Source organism: Rhizopus delemar, genomic scaffold (genome assembly GCF_000149305.1).
Source record: "Rhizopus delemar RA 99-880 supercont3.13 genomic scaffold, whole genome shotgun sequence".
Taxonomy (NCBI): domain Eukaryota; kingdom Fungi; phylum Mucoromycota; class Mucoromycetes; order Mucorales; family Rhizopodaceae; genus Rhizopus; species Rhizopus delemar.
Window position 1 is genome coordinate 951,789 of NW_027137839.1, and position 21,941 is coordinate 973,729.

The following is a 21,941-nucleotide window of genomic DNA, read 5'->3' on the forward strand; positions in this document are numbered from 1 at the left end:
AAGGCCTTTTGCTTTTTATTTTCACTTTATTCCACTTTTTCTGTCTGTTTGTTTCCTTTACTTATCACATCAATGGCTCCTGTACCTCGCATTCAAGTCATTTCCCGTTCCTGGGTAAAGCCCGCAACACCTACTCCATTTCATAGGGAACATACTAAATTATCCGATTGGGATTTTGTGATGTATACATCATATATTCCTATTTTATTGTTCTACACAAATGATAATGATGATCCAAAGTTTATGAATACTGATGCTTTAAAAGATTCACTATCAAAAACACTTGTTGATTTTTATCCTTTGGCCGGAAGATTGCTAGATATTGGCAATGGTAAGGATATTATTGATAATTGTGATGATGGCGTTTTGTTTGTGGTAAGTTTCGTCGTATTATGCTGTCAAAAAAAGCTAATTAAAAAGCATATTTGTAGGAAGCTGAATACTCCCAAGATTTGGAAACTTTCAGACAAGAGGGCTATCTTCCTAGTCAAATGGATTATCACAAAATGTTTCCTATACATTTTTATTGTTCCCCGCAAGACCCTTTATTGGCCATACAGCTAACACGATTCGCTGATGGAGGGGTGTCTTTAGGCGTTATGATTCTTCACAAGGTGGCAGACATGCATTCTGCATGTTACTTTTTAAACGCATGGTCAAAAGCAACAAGGGGTATAGAATTTACACCTGCTTCATTCAATAGAGACCTTATCAATTTCCCAAAAGACACGGTTATTACGGATGAGGTATTGGATCATTATCGTGATGAACATCGTGTTTGTCAACCGAATCCTAATCAGTTAGCACACTCTGACCCTTACCAACTAAAATTCAATCGCACTGGCGCAAAAGGGCCTAAGCCATTAAAAAGTATTATTTTAGAATTTTACTCTAGTGGTCTCCAGGCCTGTAAAAAGGACGCACATACACCAGAGATGATTGCTAGTAAAAATTGGATATCAACCAAGGATGCCTTGCTTGCTATGTTGCTTAGAGCAATGGTAAAGAGTCGAACTGTTTCTGAGGAGGCTGATGTAAAAATGGTTATGACTTTAAATGGCCGTTCCAGAATGAAGAATCACAAACAAATGGAATATTATTTTGGCAACTGGATGATGTAAAGCATTTTATTACATTAAATTATAGAAATAGTAACAAATAACTTTGTTTATTAGCTGTCGTGCGTTCAAGACAAGTTTTAAAGAGATTAATCAAACACCATTAGTCAACACAGCCATGAAACTTCGTCAAACAATTACCAACCTTAAACCTTCTTTATTTCACGGTATTAGCAAATTATACAAGCTTCATGATGATATGACAGCCAACTATTTGACCTATCAGCCCAATTCAGAATTTCAAACGACTATAAATGATGTATCCACATTACCATTTTATAAGGTTGATTTTGGTTTTGGCTGTCCTGATCGAACAAGAAGCTATATCACTTTTGGAGGAAATGGATGCTTATTTGTGTTTAATAGAGAGGACAATAGTGGAGTAGTCTATGATGTTCAATTACAAATGGATCTTGCATCGATCAGTCGTTTTATTGAAGATCCTGATATTCAGAAATATGCAAAGAACATAAGATATTAACAATATTAAAACAGAGTCTATCATTTCTTTTTTATATAAAAATTAAAACACTGGGAATCTAGACTCAAAGCTAGGATCGACTTCTGGTGCTTTTGCCAAAGCAGCGTCGTAACTCAATTCTAAAATAAACTCCTTCAAATCTTTTGCTACACTTTCACCGTATTCGAATCGTCCGCGTTCTTCAATCTTCTTTTGGTCCTGATCTTGTTTTCTGATATCTAAGCCAATCATACTCATTTCTAAGCGGATAGCCTTCATTGTCTCTTGTATTTCTCTCAAGTTGTCTTGTATTGAATCAGTATATAACCTAAATTCTTCACGTTCTTCTTTAATCTTATCAATCTCTGCTTTTGTATTGGCTGTATCTGTTGATTTTCCGGTTAACTTTCCCATTCGGGCGGCTACCATCGCCTTTGCTTTGGCACGAATTCTATCACTTTCTGTAATCTCACCGTTGGGACCTGTTCCAACGATATCTAAAGGTAAATTGGGCGCACCTCCGTTGGTACTCTTAGCTGCCCTCTGAGTGACTGATTGGATCTTTTTGTCCATCAAATCATTCTCTGTTTCATTGACTTGCGCCAGCAATCCATTCAAGGTGACATCTAGCATATATTCGACTTCAGCAGCCAGAGATTTTTCCTCTTCAGCTACACTGGCCAATTCGGCCGTCTTTTGGATATAAACACCCCATGCGTCATGACCGTGCTCATTGCCTGATTTAGATATTTCTATCTGTAATTCCTTGATCTTCTCTTTTAGGCTATCAATGCTCTTTTTATCTAATGCTGATAAATCATTATAAGGAGTAGCTGTCTTGGGAACAGATTCTTGTTCAAGTGTTTGAAGTGTTTTTTTACTTTCTTCAATCTCTTTTCTTAAATCAAAAATACGAGTTGTTTTGCCGCGGTATCCATAGCTTGAATTGACAACTACAGCTCCTGGTGATTTATCACGATTACGGGTTCTGTCTGGGCCCATTCGTCGTGCACTAGATACATAGCCTACTTCAACATCTGCACTGTCATCATTGTCTTTCTTTTTATTAGATGTGGTTCGTGATGGACTAGTAGAGCGAGATTTGTATTGAGAAATAGGTGGTGATAGTGAGGGGGAAGAACTAAAGTTCGAAAGGTATCTCTTTTTGGCAATATCATCCAATATTGTCTGCTTCAATTTGCTGACACTTTCATTAAGATCCCGCGTAGAAGGTGGCACAAGCTCAGGTGGTAAAGTTTCAGGAACATTATATCCATTCAATTTACGGTATATAAGGTGCATTGCTACTGCAAACTCGTCTACATTCAACCTTCCTTGATTATTTGGATCTGATAAGTTCCTAGTTTGTATAATTGTGTAAGTCACACCAATTTCTGCTTACCCTCCTCTCGTTCACCATATTTCTATTTACCAAATTTGCATAAGCACGTTCTGAGGAAGTCCAGATTGCGAAAAAATCTCCTTTGCTGTATCTCCAGATATCGTACCTTTATTTTCAGGATCCCATGCTTTAAATACCTTTGTGTACTGCTTTTTCTCTTCCGCGGTGACAGCCCAAGGGATCTTAATGCCACTTGACAAACTTTGAAATTGAGGCGGTTCCCTGTAAGTGCTTGTTTGCGGCATCATTCGGCTGGCAAAATCCATGTTGTTTCCAAGCATCCCAGTAGGCATAGCTGCCTGAGGGAGACCTGTTCTTAAGGGCATTTGGAGACTTCCTGCATGGTTCGTAGGGAGTTCAGTATGTTGAGTATTGATGTTGGGCAAGCTTGTATAAGATGTTACGCCCGTTGGTTGCTGTTGTTGGAGAACTAAATTTTGGTTGTTGTTTCGAACAGCAAGTACTGCATTTCGAACTTCTCTTCGAACTTCTTCTGGTAGTGTAGCAGGAATCTCGATACCTGTCATTTTGAGTGAAGTGAGATACATGGCAACGGCAAATTCTGGAAAAGTTAATTGAGCTTCATTGGTAACGTTGGATAAATCCCTATAAGTAAAACGCAGACTCTTTTTAGTTATTTTGAATAGACACTTATTTTGCAAGTGTAAAATACCAAATATGAGCAAGGTTTTCGTCACCAATATTGGACTTTGAAAGTACTTCTTTAGCAGCAGCAGCTAAGGCAGTTTAATTAGCATTAAGTATAAAAACATCATAACTTTATATATACCAGTTAACGTATCGCTTCCATTAGACGCTTGTGTAAACACCATCTCATATTTATTCTGATCGGCTTGAGCAAGAAAGCTTAGACGAATGCCTTTAGATAAAAATTAATAAAGCTATATAACTAATGCATTTTTACTTCACCTTTTGATGGTCCTGCCATGATATAATAATTAAACTCGAAGAAGAAAAAAAAGGAAAGTAAAGTTGATTACACTTTGTCGGGGTTTTGCAATTTCCTTTTGAGTTTCAGAGCTCAGGTTGGCGTGTACTTGGTATTGCTTTATTAGGAATCTTTTTCAATTATAAAACAAGAAAAAAAAGAGTAATTAGCATTCTATATTATGTATTCCTAAATTACTTCATAGAAAGCTCAGACGACATGATCAATAAATCTGTTACCTTTGATAACTGATGTTTCTTGACACAGAAGAGAAAAGTAAAGAAATAAATTAAATTACTTAGTTCAATGTATTTTTTAGATAGCTCTAAACAAAACATTATATTTTGCTACTCTACCACCGGTTGTGAACTATATTCATTAAACAAGTCTTTGAATTCATAAAATTAAACTTTCTCTTTTGAAGTCTTTTTATTTTTTTTTTATTTTTTTTTTATAAAAGGTGCTTATTCAAGTTGTCCTTTTAAGTAGTAGGGAAAGATATTGATCCCAACTGAGCTAAAATTCAAAAACTTGAAAATCCACCCCTCCCGCTAAGGCTTATTGGATTTTTTTTTTTTTTTTTAAAAAAAAAAAATAAATATTGAAGAATTTATGATTCGATTATCCACTGGATCCTTTTTGCGACGCACATTACCATACGAAAAGCTTAAAAATGTCTGCCCTGTCATTTCAAAGCGATATAACCATAATGTCAAGCAAAATATGAATGCTATTCCAGCTTTTTCGCAGCTCGTCAAAGAGAACGATGATCACCTTCGCTTAATTTTTGACGATAAGCAGTTGTGGAAACAGTTTTCTTTAAAAACCAACATTGATCCTGTGGGGCTTTGTGGGCATACTGATTTTTCGGATGTACATGGTATTCAATTTGCTACACAACAAGCCATACAAAGATCTCAAATTCTTGTCGAAAGAATTTGCAATGCCTCTACAAATGGATCCGAGGAAATGAGAAAAGTAGTTAAAAATTTGGATCGCTTATCTGACACTTTGTGCAGTGTGATTGATTTGGCAGAATTTATTCGTAATGCCCACCCTGATAACAGTATTCAAGACTCTGTTCATCAAGCATACAGTGACTTATGTTCTTATATGAATACGCTAAACACAGATACTAGAATACACAAGGTAAAAAAAAAAGAGATGTGCATGCCTTTTACCATTAATTTTGATACTAATTTATCACTTAGATTCTTTCTGAAGTACTAGCTGATAATCAGCTTGTAAAACATATGGACGAAGAGGAATACAGATCTGCTATGGTACTTTTGCATGATTTTGAAAAATCAGGAATCCATTTACCTAGCAAAAAGCGTGAGGAGTTTATTCATCTGTCAGACCTTATCATTCATTTGGGACGTAATTTTATACAGCAAAACCCTCGGGCTATCGATACAGTAAAAATACCAGTGTCAGAATTGACAGGAATACCTATTCATCAAACACATGTTAAAAATGGATTTGCCTATATACCAACAGATTCGCCCCAAGCACAAACAATATTGAAATATGCAAAGAATGAGCAAGTACGCAAACAAGTATATCAGTCTATATATTCTGCTACAGAAGAGAGCATCGATACTTTGGAAAGCCTGATGAAGACTAGAGCACAGTTAGCAACATTGGTTGGAAATAGTTCATTTGCTGAGTTACATCTGCAAGATAAAATGGCCAAAAACCCAGGTAAAGAACAACATGAGAGTTTGAAGATGAAAAAGAAGACAGAAATGACTAAGTAATAACTATAGGCAATGTGGATACGTTTTTGAGGACGCTTTTAAAGCATCAGGAACCTTTGTTTAGAAAAGATATGAATCTACTTCAATCCTCAAAACAACGTGAATTGAAGAACAGTACAACGTCTACTATTTTTGCTTGGGATCGCGATTATTACATGCATCTTTGCAACCAAATTGAATTTGAAAAGCATCAAAAACATATGCCCTACTTTACAGTTGGATCCGTGATCCAAGGACTGTCACGCTTATTCAATCATTTATATGGCGTTAGATTTGAATATTCTTCTATGAGACCTGGTGAATCATGGAATGATGAAGTACGCAAGTTAGATGTAGTATGTGAAGATGAAGGCAAGATTGGCACCATTTACTGTGACTTATTTATGCGTCAAGGAAAGACATCCCACGCTGCTCATTACACTATTCGAACATCTCGACGTGTAGATGATGATGATGATCACAATGATGTACGTTTTGCCTTTCCTGGTCGCAACGTGGATGAATCCAGGTTTTTTCCTCCCATTACACAGCCTGCTGAACGAATCCGAGGCAAAGACGGCCTATATCAATTACCAATCATTGCTTTAACGTGCGATTTTGCCCAGGGTACTGGTAATCAACCTTCCTTTTTGTCAATGTATGACGTTGAAACCTTATTTCATGAAATGGGTCACGCTATGCATTCCATGCTCGGCCGCACCGATTTTCATAACGTCGCAGGCACGCGTTGTGCCTCAGATTTTGTAGAGCTTCCTTCTGTTCTTATGGAGCATTTTGTTTCACATCCGGAGGTAATGTCTCTCTTTACAAACGAAACCGTGTCATCTCCTCAGCTCGATCTCAAACAAGGGAAATTATTTAATGGTATTGAACTCAATGCTCAAATTTTGATGGCCTTGGTAGATCAATCATACCATTCTTCATTGGCCAATTCGGACAGCTTTTCTAGTGTGAAGGAGTGGTATCGTCTGCAGGACTCTGTAGGACTTTTCCCAAGTGTACCTGAAACTATGTGGCCAGTTCAATTCAATCATTTATTTGGATATGCATCAAACTATTATTCTTACCTGCTTGATAGAACTTTGGCAAGAAGAGTTTGGGAAACCAATTTTAAAGAAAATCCTTTAAGCAGAGTAAAAGGACAAGCATTTAGAGAAGGTGTACTCAAATGGGGTGGTTCTCGAGATCCATGGGAGTGTATAGCTAGCGTATTGAGTGAAGAGGATGCATCGAAAATTATTAAGGGTGATGAAGAGGCAATGAAAACTGTAGGTGATTGGGGTGTAGATGTAAATAAAAATTAAAAAGGAACCACACACCAAAAATTGCTATTTTTATTTATTTTCTTTTTTTCTTTTTCCCTCTGTAATGTCAGACATGCTTGAAAGAAGAAGGTAACATATTGCACGTTTTTATAAAACTCTTGGCTTTAAATGTTCATATAAAAAAGAGAGGCGTGGGATACAATATTCAACGACCCAAACTTATCTTTAAACTCACTTCGGCATCGAGCCATTGGAGGCACTGTTTGTCAAAATGGATTACGCTCAGTTTGCTGGAAGGTTATTAAAAAAAAGTTATGAATGTGAGCTATGCATTAAAAAGAGAAGTTGTTTAGATATTTCTTGGTTATTCACCAACATTAGAAGTATCAACTTGGCCAACCATATATTTTGAAGAGCGACAACGCTATACAGACTTGAGGAGAGAACATATTGAAGAACCCGCAGAAAAGATGAATAAAAAGGAAGAGGAGGATCTTTTGGACAATAACCCACTAGCACTTAGCGAGACGGTAAATTCTTTATATATAAACTTGCTTTTAACTGTTAAAATTATGTTTAGAATCCATGGCAGCAGTATTTTGCGGATTCCGAAATTAGGAAAGTGATTCGTCAAGATGTGGAACGCACGTAAGAACAATAAGTACTTTATGATTTATGATATGTAATTTTTATTTCATTCAAATAGATTTCCTGATGTCGATTTTTTCAGATCAAATGAAATTCAACAGCATTTAACAGACATATTATTCATTTACTGTAAACTCAATCGTGATACATCTTATAGACAAGGCATGCATGAATTGTTAGCTCCATTGTATTGGGTGCTTGCAACAGATAGCCTTGACATATCAGACATGGATCAAAGTATAATGGAGTAAGCTGGAAAAAAGGATAAACGAAAACTTTTGTTAATTTTATGTTTCTAGTCCTGCAACAAAGGTTATGGTTCAAGTTTTAGACTCAGCGTATGTTGAGCATGATGCATACATTTTATTCAACAACTTGATGAAACATGGAAAACCTTGGTATGAATTCAACGAAGGATCTGCTAATAAGGCAAAGGTACAAGCTATCTATTCATTAATTGTATGTATTATCCTTTAATATTCGTTATTAGACAGATACTCTTCCTGAAAATATACCCAAACCGAGTGAAGTAAGTTTTTTTTTTTTTAAATGTCAAGATATTTTATTCAAATTTGATTCAATGAAGAGTGCTCGATTAAATCCAGTAGTTATGATATGTCACCGCATACATCACCAGTATTTGCATACTGTAGACCCATTGTTATATAAGCATTTACAAGATTTTGGCATCGAACCGCAACTTTACGGACTGTAAGTGTTTAATAAAAGTCATATAATCGTTGCTGCTCTTATTGACAAATGTACATAGTCGTTGGATTCGTTTACTTTTTGGAAGAGAGTTTGACATTTATGAGTTACTGAAATTATGGGATGCTATTTTTGCCCAAGATCCAACGTTTGAAATAGTTGAATATGTTTGTGTTGTCATGCTTCTGCGTATGAGAGACCAATGTAACGTTCTCAAGCAAATGACGACTGTAACTCTTTTTTTATTCACCTTTTTTTTTTTCAAATAGTATTACAAAGGGATTACGCAGAATGTCTTAGCATGTTGATGAGACCACCACAGATTTCAAAGCCTGCCACACTAGTAGAACAAGCTAAATATCTGCAAGAAAATCTGTCTCAAGACACAGCGTTACATATTCTTCAGCAAAATGATATCCGATCAGGCAAGGAGCCTCGCTCTTCATTATATGACGGTGTGATCATCAAGAACCCTACCGCAGCGGATCAGCAGAGAGGACAACGAACGCTTCAACACAGAAACTCTCATGGGTCCAACTTAGATAGTAGTTTATCACGAATTACGAACAATATGATGAAAAACCCTCAATTCAGAGATTTCAATAAAGCTATTGCTGGAGTAATGGAGTCATTCCAGGTAATAAAATAAAAGTTAGATGGACTTATTTAAGGATGATATCTTATTCTTTGCAATAGAGCAATGTAAACAACATTGGGGATAATACTGGTGGTTCGAGACGTCCAACATTTTCAGATTTTCCTTCTTCTATTGATCGTATAATTCCAAAGTCAAATATCAGAAATGACAGAAATTCAGCTAGCAGTAAAGGAACAAAAGACCAAGATTCTACTGCGAAATTGATTGCTGTGAATAAGCAAATGGGTGAGTTAGTAGCTGATTGTATATCCATGTTAGAAAAAGAAATATTTCCGCCTCTAAAGCCTGAAACGGTGGCACAAAAGCAGATACCTGAACAAGAAGTACCTACAGAAAACATAGAAGAAAAGCCGCTAGATGATGTTGAAGCAGATGATTCAGTAAAAGCAGAAAACCAAGCAAAGCTGGTTCAATGCGAGGAGCCAGAAAAACATTACGGAGTAAAAAATGAAGCGAACGTTGTGATGGCTCTGGCTGGATTAAAACATGTTCGTGATGTCCTGCTTGGAAAGCAGTTACAATTTGACGCAAGTGTAATGCGGATAAACAATCCAGAAGATAGTAATGATCTGGATTGGCACTTGGTGGAGCAAAGGGATATTGAAACATTTCCTGCAGAACAGGCAAAACCAGTACATCAAAATGACAAAAAGATAAATTATGAAAAGGATAAACCGTTGCCTCCTTTGAAAAAGCAATCATCTATATTGTTTGAAAGTAAGTTGCCACAGGTTCCTGTGACCTATGTTCCCGCAAATCCAACCCCACCTAAACCAACAATCAAATATCGCATTGAAGATTTATTATCAGATCCGGAACTTCAATCACCTGCATCCAAAGCTTCAGCAAGTGCTAAACTGAAGTTGATACTATCAAATGAAGAAAATACACAAACTAGTCAAAGCACACCACAGGATGTATTTAGGTCATCTTCTAGAAAGCGAAGTAGTTACAATATTAGCAAGGCTCTGCCGGTAGCTGAAGGCGAAAATACGGTCGATCCTTTAGATGCTAAAAATGTGGATAACAGAAAGACCTATGAGTTTGACTTGATTTAATAAAAGGAGAAAGAAAAATAAAAGCGCAATATTTCTTTATCAAGTGAAAGCAAAAAGAGCATATATTTGTACCTGACATATAGCCTAATTACCTATTTCCAAAAGAGCACACAAGCTTCACTTTGGCACAGTATTGTTGTTGGCTCAAATACTGAAGTTAAAAGAAAACGCAATGTAGCTTTATTAATAGAATAAATTTCTTCGGAATATTACATCGAATTGAATAATACCATTTGAAAGTACACTATAATTAAATAACTATCGTTCCTTATCAAGATGGTGTTTATTAAACATAACTTCTATTAGGAATATGACTCCCGCGCTATCAAAATATTTGTAATGCACGAACGACTTGAAAATGTTGATTTGTATTGAAGATGATTAGTTCAAGAATATTTGCTACTAAAGAACATAGTTTTCATTAACTCAAGTAATTGATTCTCTAACAGCGTTCATGCTAAAGGATATCATCTTAAAGAATGATCCACTAGAGTATGTATTTGACATAACAAGAAAAGGGAAAGATAAATATCTTGTTAAAAGCGAAAAACCGCTGATTTGCACTGTATGGATGATTTTTTTTTAGTTTCTTATAAAAATAAAGGGTTTACACATACATCATTATTATTATAGTATATATATCGCGATTTTAGTTATTTGAGTGGATGGTATTGAAGCACTTTTTAGCAATTAATTTGTGTTTCCTAACTTGACTGAATTCATCTTTGTATCCCCGTCACTCTGGGATGTTTTTAATCTTCCTCTGGCTAGTTAATACTTTATTTTGCATAAAAAAGTTCAAGATAGATTTTTTATTAATACATTGTACTTCTAGATATTTTTTTTGTAGGGGCGACTTGGCCGAAACTTTATTAAATAAAGATATAAATGAAAAGCCACGTACTGAATAGCGGTGAGCTTCGGATTAACAAAAAAAGCATAAAAGTATCTAAGGGATCCAGATTAATCTAGAGAAAAGAAATCAAGGCGTTGGACTTAAAAGTACCAACCGATGACAAACCGTTTTGAAAGACCAACAATGGGTCAAAAGGTATGTCGTCGAAAATAAATCTCCAGTGAGCTTTCCAAATGCACAATAAAGTGCAACCAATTATACTTTCGTTGGAAAGTAAGGACAAACGTTGAGGAGGTAAACGTAAAAGATGAATAGCTCAGTAGACCAAGTGAGTAGACATGGGACAACCGAAGAAGTGAGGCCACACTTGTTCCCACACAAAACGATTTTTTAGACATAGAAAAAAGAAAGGATCAACATGTTCAGTAATTGATTGAGGTGCACAAACACGACAAATTGGACATTGTACTTCTAGATAAAAGAAAGCCAATATCAACTATTTTAGCAGTCACAATTAGCCAAGTTCTTTTTTCATTGGTTGAATCCCGTTGTCCCCTTCTGTATAAGTTAGACTAAAATTACTGCATCCCTTTATTGCAAAAAAGTTAGTACAATGTCAATTTTATTCAGAAGAGCCATTACGCAAAATCGTTCTTTGATTCGTTGCACTGCAATCCCTAAGCAGAAGCCTGTTGTAGCTGCTTTACCTGTAGCTATGCATAAACGAAGTAAGCTTCTGCCCTTCACTTTAAACCATGAATGCCCTGCTTAATCTGTCAAATAGCTTTTTTTGTCGATGTACCCAAGTTTGATCGTATTGCTGATGCTGAAGAGCAAATTAGAGTTGGCTCGGATTATTTGAACAAAGGCTCATTAGACATGGTACGAACAAAGCATTTTTATGAATTTTACCTTTTTTTGACATTTCATGTAGGCAATGAATAGCTACCATAAAAGTGTTCGAATTGCTCCAAGTGGAGCAGGATATTTTAACATTGGTGTTTGCTATTTTCAAATGGGTAATAATTTCCAAATAATAATAAGGGATTGAATTTTAATGCATTTTACAGGCAAATATAAAGATGCTATTCAATCATTTGAACGTTCATTAGAATACACACCCAACTCAGCAGACGCTCACACTAATATTGCTTCTGCATATCTCATGTTGAAAGACACAGCACAGGCAATTAAACATTTGGAACAGGCTTCCAATTTCAACCCACTTGATGGTGAGGTTCAGTATAACTTGGCATGTGTTTACGAAGCAGTTGGTAGATTGGATGATGCAAAAACAAGATTTGAAAGAGCAGAAATGATGGGAATTGATAAAGCTGAAAAAGCTTTACAGAAATTAGAAAAGAAATTGTCCAATGCATAAAGTAAATACTACATTTTATAATAAAGGTTGGCAGTATAATTTGTTTTATCGGGATCCACTGATATGAACTGAGCGTAAGACTCTGTGCATGTGCAATATTTGTGATTAAAGTAGATTGTTATTAATGTAATATCAACTTACCTTGCTACATTTTCCATAGCTTTTCGTCTCATTCTTTCTTTTTGACTTATCACTGAGTGCATTGGCAATGGGGTTCGCAAAAGTCTATTTTTTACATTGAGATGCTTTACACAAAAAGCTTCAAAAAAAAACACTTACTTTTCAAACAGTACAGTAACGTCTCGGCTATTAAGTCTATTATACTTACGATTTCTGACTTGTGGGCTCAAATACTCTTCAGGGTTATCACTGACAATGGCCAGATCAAGCAGTTGTCTAAGCTCCAAGAATGTATCCATTACTGTGGGATCACCTAGACTTCTCACAAAGTCTTCTACAAACCGAACATCAGTATCAAAGTTACTTAATGCAATTTCAGTCATAGTTTGCTGATTGGTAGCCAGTAATAGACCCTTCATCGACTGGTTAAGATGCTCTAAGGCATCAAAATACAGTAAACTCTTGATTGTCTCAGGTAAATTTAATAAGGCCGCATTAATAACGTTTGTTAAGAAAGTGACTAAGTCTTGCAAGTTTGGACTAGGTTGCTTTTGCATTTCCTCAGATTCCCTTTTTCACGCATAAATAAAATGTTAGCTTATATATCTTCTTTCAATTGCCCTTTAGGATATTACCAGTCGTATTCAAGTAATTCCAAGAATTCATCAAGCTTTGAATTGACAAGTTCAAAGATTCGTTTTTCTGCTTTCCTTCTAGTCTCTTTAAACGTGGATGTTGCCTTCAGATGAATATGACCAGATCGGTGGAATGACCTTGTTTCCATCAATAGCATCTCAAAGTCAGGACAGGTTGATTCAAAGTATTCAATGTTGATAATAATTTGTACGATTTGTGACAAGTTAGTAGACAACAGCTTCTTTAACAAAATAGCATTTACTTTTTGAATAAGCAAGCTATCTACCGCCTATTTCAGATATATACATAGTTTGAGCGGATATTAATTTCATATTAGCAGAAAATAGCTACCTTTTTCAAAATATCATCCATTTCTCCATGTGTCTGAGAGAATCCTTCGGCAAATTGATAAAATTGGTGTACAAAAAAACTAACATCGCGGCAACATGTGGGGAATACTTTGGAGAATGGGAGTCTCAAGGGGAATCTAAAATAGCGCGTCAATCTACAAAGTTTTCGTCTAATAATCTTTTGTTACTGACCCATATTTCTTTATAAACTCGCGATCTGGTCTAAAACGGGTATATTGCATTACTTCTTTTAATTCCTCTTCATTTTCTACTGTCATGGGCATACATTCATCTTCTTGTACAATCTAATAATAATGATTAGCTATGATACAATACACAAATAGGTAAGTGCTCACCTTCTCCATGACTTCGCTATATTGGTTGATAAGTAACTCAGAATATCTTTGGAAAAGTGTCAGTAGAGTTTCTTGTAAGGGCTTCACGGAATAGTCAAATCCCTATAATAAAAGTTCTTTAGTTACAGAAAAATACATGCTTTCCTCTATAAAAGCTTTACTTCCAGTGTTTGAATGAACATTAAAAGTAGAAACTTGATACGTAGAAACAGTTCAGGATCTTTACATCCTTTAAGGCTTTCTGATACAACCAATATAACTTTACCCGTCACCATCTCCCACAATCCATCTACTTCTGCTTGACTTCTAAACTCTGTGGTATTATGCAAAATCATGTGTTCGATAATAAAGAAGCCTACAATATCCTGTAATAGGGTTTCAAACGTAGTAAGATTCCCATCGCGCAGGTTGACAGGTGTTGATAGTGCCAGATTGGCTTGTGCCTAACAGAAATATTAATTATGAATCATATAAGACATTCATTCCCTTGCTTTACTCTTCTATCTTCTGAATAAGAGGTCTTAAATTCATTAGGCTTTCCCAAAGTACTATATACATGTATACATTTATAAAGGGGTTCAAAATCTATGTTGACCTCATCCAGTATACTAGCTATTTTCAAACCAATTAAATTTATCTTCTTTCTATAGCACTATTTAAAACATACTTTCAAGTCCTTCGTTCACTACCATTTCAATAGCAGAGTTTACTTGGTGATGCTGGAGATTCTTTAGTTTTGGATTCTCTGTAGTTTTTGATCTCCAACGGTCTTGTCTTTCTTGCATACGCTGCATGGCCAACTGGCCAATTTCCCGAGATATTTCACGCACTCTTGTATATAACAGTAAATAAATATATTATTTATACTTTGCTTTTTTTTTTAGCCTACCTAGCAAGCCATTCCTTTAATTCTACAGTAACTGTTGATTTGATATTATTTTGCATGACTGGAACTCCTTGTGCTAAATAAATTTACGTGAATATAAAGCATAATGTATAGCAAAATGAATGTTTATTTACCCAGCATTTTGGCAAAGGTATATTGAGTTGCTTGTCCTAATCTGTCGTTCTCTAAATTATCCAGTGTCTACAAATTGAAAGATTAAATTGAGTACAAAAATTGAAGGTAGTCTTGTGTACCTTTAGTGCTGCATAGTATTTTTTTTGCTCCAACTGTTCGTTTACTTTATTAGCTGATTCGAGAACAACAAGACTAGATTGTAAAGCTTCGATCGCATCTTCAATATTTTGCTGAACTTTTTTGGCATTAGTCAATTCTCGTTTCTATATATAATATAATTCTTGAGCTGTTTTGAAGATATGCTTTTATTCATCTATTGTTTTTACCCTTCCTGCCCATTTTGTGCCTGTTGTTTGCAAAGTTTGATTCACTTCAGTCAGTTTTTTTCGCAATTCTACAGAACCTTGTCGTACTTTAAGAAGTTGATCTACTGCACTAACAAATTCCTTTACGTATCATCAAGTACTTTAGTCAAGATGCGCTGGATAGAAAAAGAGAATCTCACCTGATAGTGGGAATTACACATGCGTTCAATTTCAGCATCCTTTTTTCTGATTAAAGCATCTAAACTATCAAGGAATGCTGCTTGCTTTCCTGACTCAGTGATATTTTTTATTACTGGACCGAGTTGTTCAATATTTTCGGCATCATCTAAAGCTGCTGAAAGTGCTAAATCTGTTCCAGCTATAGGGGAATCTGCGTCCTTAAAGGATACACGATTAAAAGATTTTGAAATTTTGCCTAATTCTGCCTCGTTCGTTGCTCCTGGCATAACAACAAGCTTATAAGAGAGGGAAAAAAAGGGGAGGATAAGAGGAGTAAAAGCTTAAAGAATCTGCAAGTGTGTAACACATTTCAATACCCGATTAGTCTCCACTAAGCTCTCCCAAAACCCTTACATTATTAAAACACTAGCTTTTTCACTAAAATTTTCTTTTTTTTTTGCTTTTCTGTTTTGTTTTGTTTTTTTTTTTTTTTTTTTATATATATATATGAGTGAATGGAGTAATCTACCAGCAGAGATTCAGCAAAAAATATTTTTAGAATTAAAAGATCTAAAAGATATAAGCAACTGTCAACTCACTTGCAAAAATTGGAGCATAATAGCTCAATATCGTCTTTACAAGCGCGTTTCATTCTGTGAGAGAGATAGAGATGCTGTAACGCGTTTTATGAACTGCTTAAGAAATACAAGTAATTCAGAGCCTGGGAAGCTAGTCAAATCCCTACACCTTGGTGAACTATTTGACGAAATGAACTATCGCCGATATGATGATTATCTTTCTCACCTTGCAGAGATTTGCCCTAATGTGGAGGAGTTGGATGCCGAGAACCCAGTCTCGTCTTTTTGGGAAGATCTAGCCTATGTTACTATTAAACACTGGCCAAATATAAGGGTAACTCCTGTTCCCTCTTATAGCACTAATGTTGTGGAATATGCCCTTTCTCTGTTACAAATAAGACATTCACTTACTCAAATGCTTATACTCCCATCCTTTTATGAAACTTTGGAAGGCCTAAAATTCATCACCAATTTGAAACATTATACAAATTTGACATATTTATGCATGTTGGATCCTACTACACCTGCTAATATAGACGATCTTGTTCAAGATTGCCCCAAACTAGAAAAATTGGAAGTGAATATTGTTGGTGCTGACGATGACAGTTACGACTTAGATATCAACTACAGCGGAACCTCGAAAAATCCTAGACCTTGTATAAAAGAACTTATAATTGAAACCGGCTTATGCGACGATTCACTTAATTATATTATGAACAAATTTGGATGCTTGGAGTCTTTGGTCCTTATGTCTTACGGAGATTATGGTGATGAGTATAAAAGTGCAACCAAAGCCAAGTTTATTGATCATGTGCTGCAATTGCCATCATTCCATCTACGCGGTTCTTTGGACTTGTTTGATACACTTGTGTCGTCTTCACACAGTATTTCTCACATCGACATCATTTTAAATGGTTTTCCGTATCTTATGCTTAGTCCATCTTGTGATATCGCATCTCTTGAACAAAAACAAATACGAGCATCCCTTCACTACCCAAAAGAGACACCACGAAAGAAACTGGCGGACATTTTGAAAAAAGTAGGAAGCAAAGTTCATAAAATGTACTTTTCAGTTATAAATTGTACCGATGGTGCGTTAGGAGAAAGTGTAGATACTCTTATAGAAGACATAATAGAGCATTGTCAAGCACTCAAGTATGTTCATTATGTTGCTGAATCCTTGAGAAAGCCGAAGACTATGAAGAAAGAAATACGTAATGATTCTATTACAGGGATGTCAATTAAAGCCTCTATGATAATGTCGTTAGAACATCTGTCTTCTTGGCTTCCTTGCTTAAATCGCTTAGAATTGTACACGGTTATGGCTATTGGAAGGCCTCAGAAAAATATTATGAAAATTAATATGCCAGATTCGTCTCTAAACTACTTATACCTGGATTTATCAGTATATGTAAGCGCAGACAAATTTTTAGAAAACAAGATGATTGAGCAGGATCCTGATCAGCTAAGACAATCTATCAGCCTTTCTCCTACGGTCTTTTTAGAGATCAGCACTATAGATTCTGAAGAAAAACGCTTTGTTTTAACAAATCCAAAGGGCAAAGCAAAGATTGAAGAATGCCAACACTTTGAAGAAGGACCAATGACGATAAGTGTTCATGTTTATTGCCGAAGCTTGGAAAAAATATGTATAAAAGTTAATTCACTATGCGCTATGTTGTGTTTACAACTTTAATCCTTTTGTTTATTTGAATCTAATAAATATCTATATTTGCACTGTTATTATAAAGTTGAAGAAAATTGGATTTTGTATTTTCCTTGGATTATGCCAAAGACGCCTGTTGCCCAGAATAAAAAGATATAAGATTAGATAAGTATAAGGGTTGGTCTGTAAAGATTTAATAGAGCCTTTATCGGATGAATAGAATATTTAAATATAAGAAAGATTTAAAAGAACTTTAATTTAGTGAAATATGGAAATAATAAACTAGCATGTATGTTTGATTTGTTAAATTTAAAAACGGCTCTTATATACAATTTATAAATCATAAATATCATCCTCTAATGCATCCCATCCTTTTACTAAACCAACTTTTAGCTGCAGTTTAGTAAACATTTTATCTTGGTTAATATGCCACATTCTGTCCCGATCAAACACGATACTTGATTGCTCTAATATTTGAACTCCACGCCCCTTTAGATAAACATCGGCAAAACCGATGAGATCTTCTTCTCCACTAACATATTCAATCATAAAATAGACCGAAATTTTTTCCTGTATATTTAACCATTCTTGTACATCATCTAAAGAGCCTTGCAAGGGAATGCCTTTTTGATACTCAATCACTTCCCACTTGTCTTTTAGCAAGTTTACTTGTATTTCATATTCTCTGTTAGCAAATGCATATCGAATGAATGCTCTCTGTATATCAATATAACCTTCCATTATGGATGACATGTGCTTTACTTCAATCAACTGAAACAGAAAGCTATACTGCTCTGATCCTTTACCAACATAAATACAATTGCGTTCCTCTTCTTCATATTCTTCCATATCCTGACCCATATATTCGCTTTTTTCATCCAGATTATTTAAATCTTCTTCAGTGTGTAGATATTCGCTTTTGTCGTAAATAGCATCTCCATTCTCTTCCTTTTCATCTGATAGAAATGTCACATCACCTTCTACAGGAAACAAGTCACTCATATCAGAGCAAATCTCCATTCCAAGGTCACCCTCTGTTAAGGGGTTTTGATTGCTTGTTCTTATAGGCATTTGTAAAGGCGTTCCTACTTCTTTGTTTTTTGCTTCTGCTGTGGCATTGTTGGGCATTTCTACAATAAATAAACCCGCTTTAATCTGTGCGCGACCGTTTTCATTCACACGTAGCCAGTCGCCTTTGTTTATGACAAATTGCTGAATTTGTGTTATCTCCTTGTTTCCACGATGTAAGCGAACTACTTTTGCATGATCTACTTGAAGCTCTACAAATCCTAAATTTTCACGATGCATCTCTTCAGAGACACTCAAGATTTCCAGTGAGATGCTTCCTTGTCGTTTTATTAGATTGTATAGTATTTTGTTTGATAAATAATATATAAGTGCTGTTCTCCATTTTGGTGTTTGTGTGAATGATGTAGGTCTAGTGTTGATACGCGTATTTGGAGGAATAAGATCGTCTACTGCACGAGGCAGTTTCAAGTTGAGTCTTGATGTAATGTATAATTCTCTGTCGTCTTGTGCATTAAATTGTTGTCCTGTATGCTTTTTAAGTTTTTCTGTTTTTTTGCAGTTAAATCAATTCATGTTTATACCTTCATCAATAGCAACTAGTAAGGCGTAATGACAGTTGCGTGTTAAAAGGAGGGACATTGATTAAAAATTACAAAATATAAAAAAGGGGAGGAAAAAAGAGAGTAGCGTATTAGGACAAACTGAAATATGTAATTCAGGCACTCTCATACATTTTGACGGAAAAGGAAAAAAATACCTTAAAATGATGGCAATGCTAATTAAAGAAGCGGTAAGACTTTCTGTAAAAGCACACATAAGTTGCTCACCAACAGTTTATTTACTTTTTACTGGTTTATTTTTGCTATACATTACTTGGCCGTTACTTCCTTCAAACATATAAGTAACCCGAAAGCCAGATAGTATAGATATATGTGTATATCAATAATAACTCAATAGCTACAAATTATTGGTACCAAGATAGATAGAAATCAAGTCATTGTGCAAAGAACTTTACTGAAGATAGTACAGTAGATAGTTTGAAAATAATAGCCTTTTTATCATAAATAACCAATTAAGATATGATTCTTATCTACAAATCAAAATTGCAAAATGACTGTGCACTTACGGAATCGGGATTTGGCAGCATGCCTAAATATGATTCATATTGTTCGCAACTTTTGCTTAAATGGTGAAGTACCAGAGAAGTTTCAACGTGCTAGAGCTACAAGAAGGGGCCCCACTAGAAGAAGACAAAGATCTAAAGAGTATGAAGAATGACGAGCTTTACCTAGAATCCTAAAACTATCTAACACAGTTATCGCAGTGCTACTCAGATGCAATTTGGTACACTTAAACTTAAATAATTTGATAATTTAGTTATTAACATTCAGCGGTTGCACCTTTTACCATCGAATGTAGGTTTTGAGTTATTGGTAAGTTTCATGTTATACCTATATTATCTACTAGCTAATTTTTTTTTTCTTTTATTATATGTATCCATTGTTGCTATTAGGATTATTCTATTTTTTGCAGCAATTTTTCTTCTATTTTAGCGCAAGATCTTCTTCTGCTACGTTAAATTTATTTGCACAAACTTTTCCCTCAAAAGTATCCCAATAATTTCGGAATAAAGTGTAACCCAGCCGGATTTTACTGTAATGAGGATACACTGAGTATCTTTTATCTTTTTTTTTATGTCACTTTTAAAAAGATTAAACTACCGTCAGCTGCTATTATTAAACAAAGTTCCATCACCAAGATGCTGTTCGATACATACAAAATCTATTATACCATCAAAGCAGCCGCGTTTAGTTCATCTAAATTCTGTTCAATCAAACTCATCACTGCATTTTTATCAAAATAAAATCATAGAGGAATATGCAAGTCAACCAGTGAATCCAAGTACGTTACGTCAGTTTATCTTTTTTGGTAGACAAATGAATATGGAACGTCTTGTTACCTCTGCCAATTGGGTACGTAATGAGCTTTTGATCCGACTAGCGCATCGTATTCGAGACTTTCAGCAACTTCCCTTCATCGTTGGCACTAATCCTCACATTGAATATGTCTATCAGCTTTATTGGGGCGCCTTTGAATCTTTTCGAAAGTTCCCGCCTATTCAAAAAGAAAGCGACAATATGAAGTTTTGTGAATTATTACGGGATTTACTAGAAGACGGACAGTTGGTTTTACCAAGGCTGGCTCGAGGTTTATCCGAAAGCACTGCTTATTATCCGCCTGATCAAAATGATCTCGATCTGTTCTTGAATCGTATGCTGAGATCAAGAATATCAAGGCGTGTATTGGCCGAACAACATTTAGCACTGACAGAAGCCTGTGAACACCAGTGGGATCAGACTTTAGGCTACGGTGACGGCTATGTGGGAATAATATTTGTTCATTGTTCAGCTCAACAGATAGTGAATAGAGCAAAATCACTAGTGTATCAACATATTGAAAGATATAATGAAGAGATGACAAACGAAAAGTTTTTGCCTCCAGAAATTGAAGTAACTATTCATCAAAATAGACAAGAAAACAAAAATGAGATTCTATTTGCTTATGTAAGTCTATATGGTATTTTATGTAAAGTAACAAACAGAGATTAATGTAAAAAAAAAGGTACCAGAACAATTAGAACACATATTGTATGAATTATTAGATAATGCAGTAAGATTTACTATGAAGAAATATTCAAATGCCAATTATCCTCCAATCAAAGTGACCGTCAGTGCAAATGACTCAGATGTCTATTTTAGAATATCTGATCAGGGTGGTGGGATGACAAAAGATCGTTATGAACGTTTATGGTCATATCAAGCACGCGCGCAATTGGGTGATTTTAGTGATTTTAAGGCAATCGATAAAATACCTGCCTCAATCGATGGCAGAGCTAACCTTGCGTCGCAAATGGGAAGTCGTCACCTGGGCATAGGATTGACAATGAGTAGAATATATGCAGAGTATTGGGGAGGAGAGTTACAGGTCATTACTATGGATGGCCACGGCACGGATGCCTACGTAAGGATTCCAAGGCTTGGAACAAATACTGAAAACTTGGGAATCAATCCGCAAAACCACCCTGTGTTTCTTGATAAAAAAAAATCCAAACCAATACCTGGGAAAAAGACTGGTAAACATAAATCAAAGGATAGCGAGCAAACTCAAGAAATAAGACTTCAATCAGATCCACTGCATGGAACACATAAATCACAACAGCAGCATTTAGACACCAGCCTAACATCGAAATCGTTTACTGGAAGTAGTTGGAGTGAAAGCCATATAATACAGTCTTAATGTTTGATGTATAATAAATTTCTTAAAAAGAAACCGCCTTCTTTCTTTTGCCCAACCACACCTTTTTTGGTTTTTAATTTTATGTTTGCTATTTTCTGTTTAAAAATAAAAAAATAAAATAAAAAAATTTGATTTGTAGA

At 35.4% G+C, this 21,941-nt stretch overlaps 9 protein-coding genes across 9 annotated transcripts; 6 read left to right on the forward strand and 3 right to left on the reverse strand.

Annotated features, from left to right (window-relative positions):
* Nucleotides 1–72: 72 nt before the first annotated feature.
* RO3G_14230 (uncharacterized protein) lies at nt 73–1,152 on the forward strand (the record flags this gene model as incomplete). Its single annotated transcript, XM_067668814.1, has 3 exons — nt 73–375; nt 432–1,001; nt 1,147–1,152. 3 exons carry the CDS (start codon nt 73–75, stop codon nt 1,150–1,152), a joined length of 879 nt encoding a protein of 292 aa, XP_067524915.1.
* A 489-nt stretch (nt 1,153–1,641) lies between these two features.
* On the reverse strand, nt 1,642–3,507 carry RO3G_14231 (uncharacterized protein; the record flags this gene model as incomplete). The annotated part of the gene is made up of 2 exons (XM_067668815.1): nt 1,642–2,938; nt 3,011–3,507. 2 exons carry the CDS (start codon nt 3,505–3,507, stop codon nt 1,642–1,644), a joined length of 1,794 nt encoding a protein of 597 aa, XP_067524916.1.
* A 1,145-nt stretch (nt 3,508–4,652) lies between these two features.
* RO3G_14232 (uncharacterized protein) lies at nt 4,653–6,993 on the forward strand (the record flags this gene model as incomplete). The annotated part of the gene is made up of 3 exons (XM_067668816.1): nt 4,653–5,078; nt 5,141–5,633; nt 5,699–6,993. 3 exons carry the CDS (start codon nt 4,653–4,655, stop codon nt 6,991–6,993), a joined length of 2,214 nt encoding a protein of 737 aa, XP_067524917.1.
* A 431-nt stretch (nt 6,994–7,424) lies between these two features.
* Nucleotides 7,425–10,026, forward strand: RO3G_14233 (uncharacterized protein; the record flags this gene model as incomplete). The annotated part of the gene is made up of 9 exons (XM_067668817.1): nt 7,425–7,484; nt 7,535–7,602; nt 7,661–7,849; nt 7,902–8,037; nt 8,093–8,131; nt 8,273–8,313; nt 8,372–8,514; nt 8,580–8,947; nt 9,007–10,026. 9 exons carry the CDS (start codon nt 7,425–7,427, stop codon nt 10,024–10,026), a joined length of 2,064 nt encoding a protein of 687 aa, XP_067524918.1.
* Nucleotides 10,027–11,495: 1,469 nt separating this feature from the next.
* RO3G_14234 (uncharacterized protein) lies at nt 11,496–12,263 on the forward strand (the record flags this gene model as incomplete). Its single annotated transcript, XM_067668818.1, has 4 exons — nt 11,496–11,610; nt 11,667–11,764; nt 11,817–11,901; nt 11,953–12,263. The coding sequence occupies 4 exons, from the start codon at nt 11,496–11,498 to the stop codon at nt 12,261–12,263; spliced, it is 609 nt and encodes a 202-aa protein (XP_067524919.1).
* Nucleotides 12,264–13,014: 751 nt separating this feature from the next.
* On the reverse strand, nt 13,015–15,518 carry RO3G_14235 (uncharacterized protein; the record flags this gene model as incomplete). The annotated part of the gene is made up of 12 exons (XM_067668819.1): nt 13,015–13,308; nt 13,371–13,506; nt 13,562–13,674; nt 13,726–13,827; nt 13,887–14,168; nt 14,222–14,273; nt 14,389–14,556; nt 14,615–14,687; nt 14,746–14,812; nt 14,866–15,009; nt 15,073–15,192; nt 15,252–15,518. 12 exons carry the CDS (start codon nt 15,516–15,518, stop codon nt 13,015–13,017), a joined length of 1,818 nt encoding a protein of 605 aa, XP_067524920.1.
* Nucleotides 15,519–15,999: 481 nt separating this feature from the next.
* On the forward strand, nt 16,000–17,171 carry RO3G_14236 (uncharacterized protein; the record flags this gene model as incomplete). The annotated part of the gene is made up of 2 exons (XM_067668820.1): nt 16,000–16,964; nt 17,078–17,171. 2 exons carry the CDS (start codon nt 16,000–16,002, stop codon nt 17,169–17,171), a joined length of 1,059 nt encoding a protein of 352 aa, XP_067524921.1.
* A 969-nt stretch (nt 17,172–18,140) lies between these two features.
* RO3G_14237 (uncharacterized protein) lies at nt 18,141–18,783 on the reverse strand (the record flags this gene model as incomplete). The annotated part of the gene is made up of 2 exons (XM_067668821.1): nt 18,141–18,160; nt 18,282–18,783. 2 exons carry the CDS (start codon nt 18,781–18,783, stop codon nt 18,141–18,143), a joined length of 522 nt encoding a protein of 173 aa, XP_067524922.1.
* A 1,658-nt stretch (nt 18,784–20,441) lies between these two features.
* Nucleotides 20,442–21,801, forward strand: RO3G_14238 (uncharacterized protein; the record flags this gene model as incomplete). Its single annotated transcript, XM_067668822.1, has 2 exons — nt 20,442–21,068; nt 21,127–21,801. 2 exons carry the CDS (start codon nt 20,442–20,444, stop codon nt 21,799–21,801), a joined length of 1,302 nt encoding a protein of 433 aa, XP_067524923.1.
* Between the last annotated feature and the right edge of the window lie 140 nt (nt 21,802–21,941).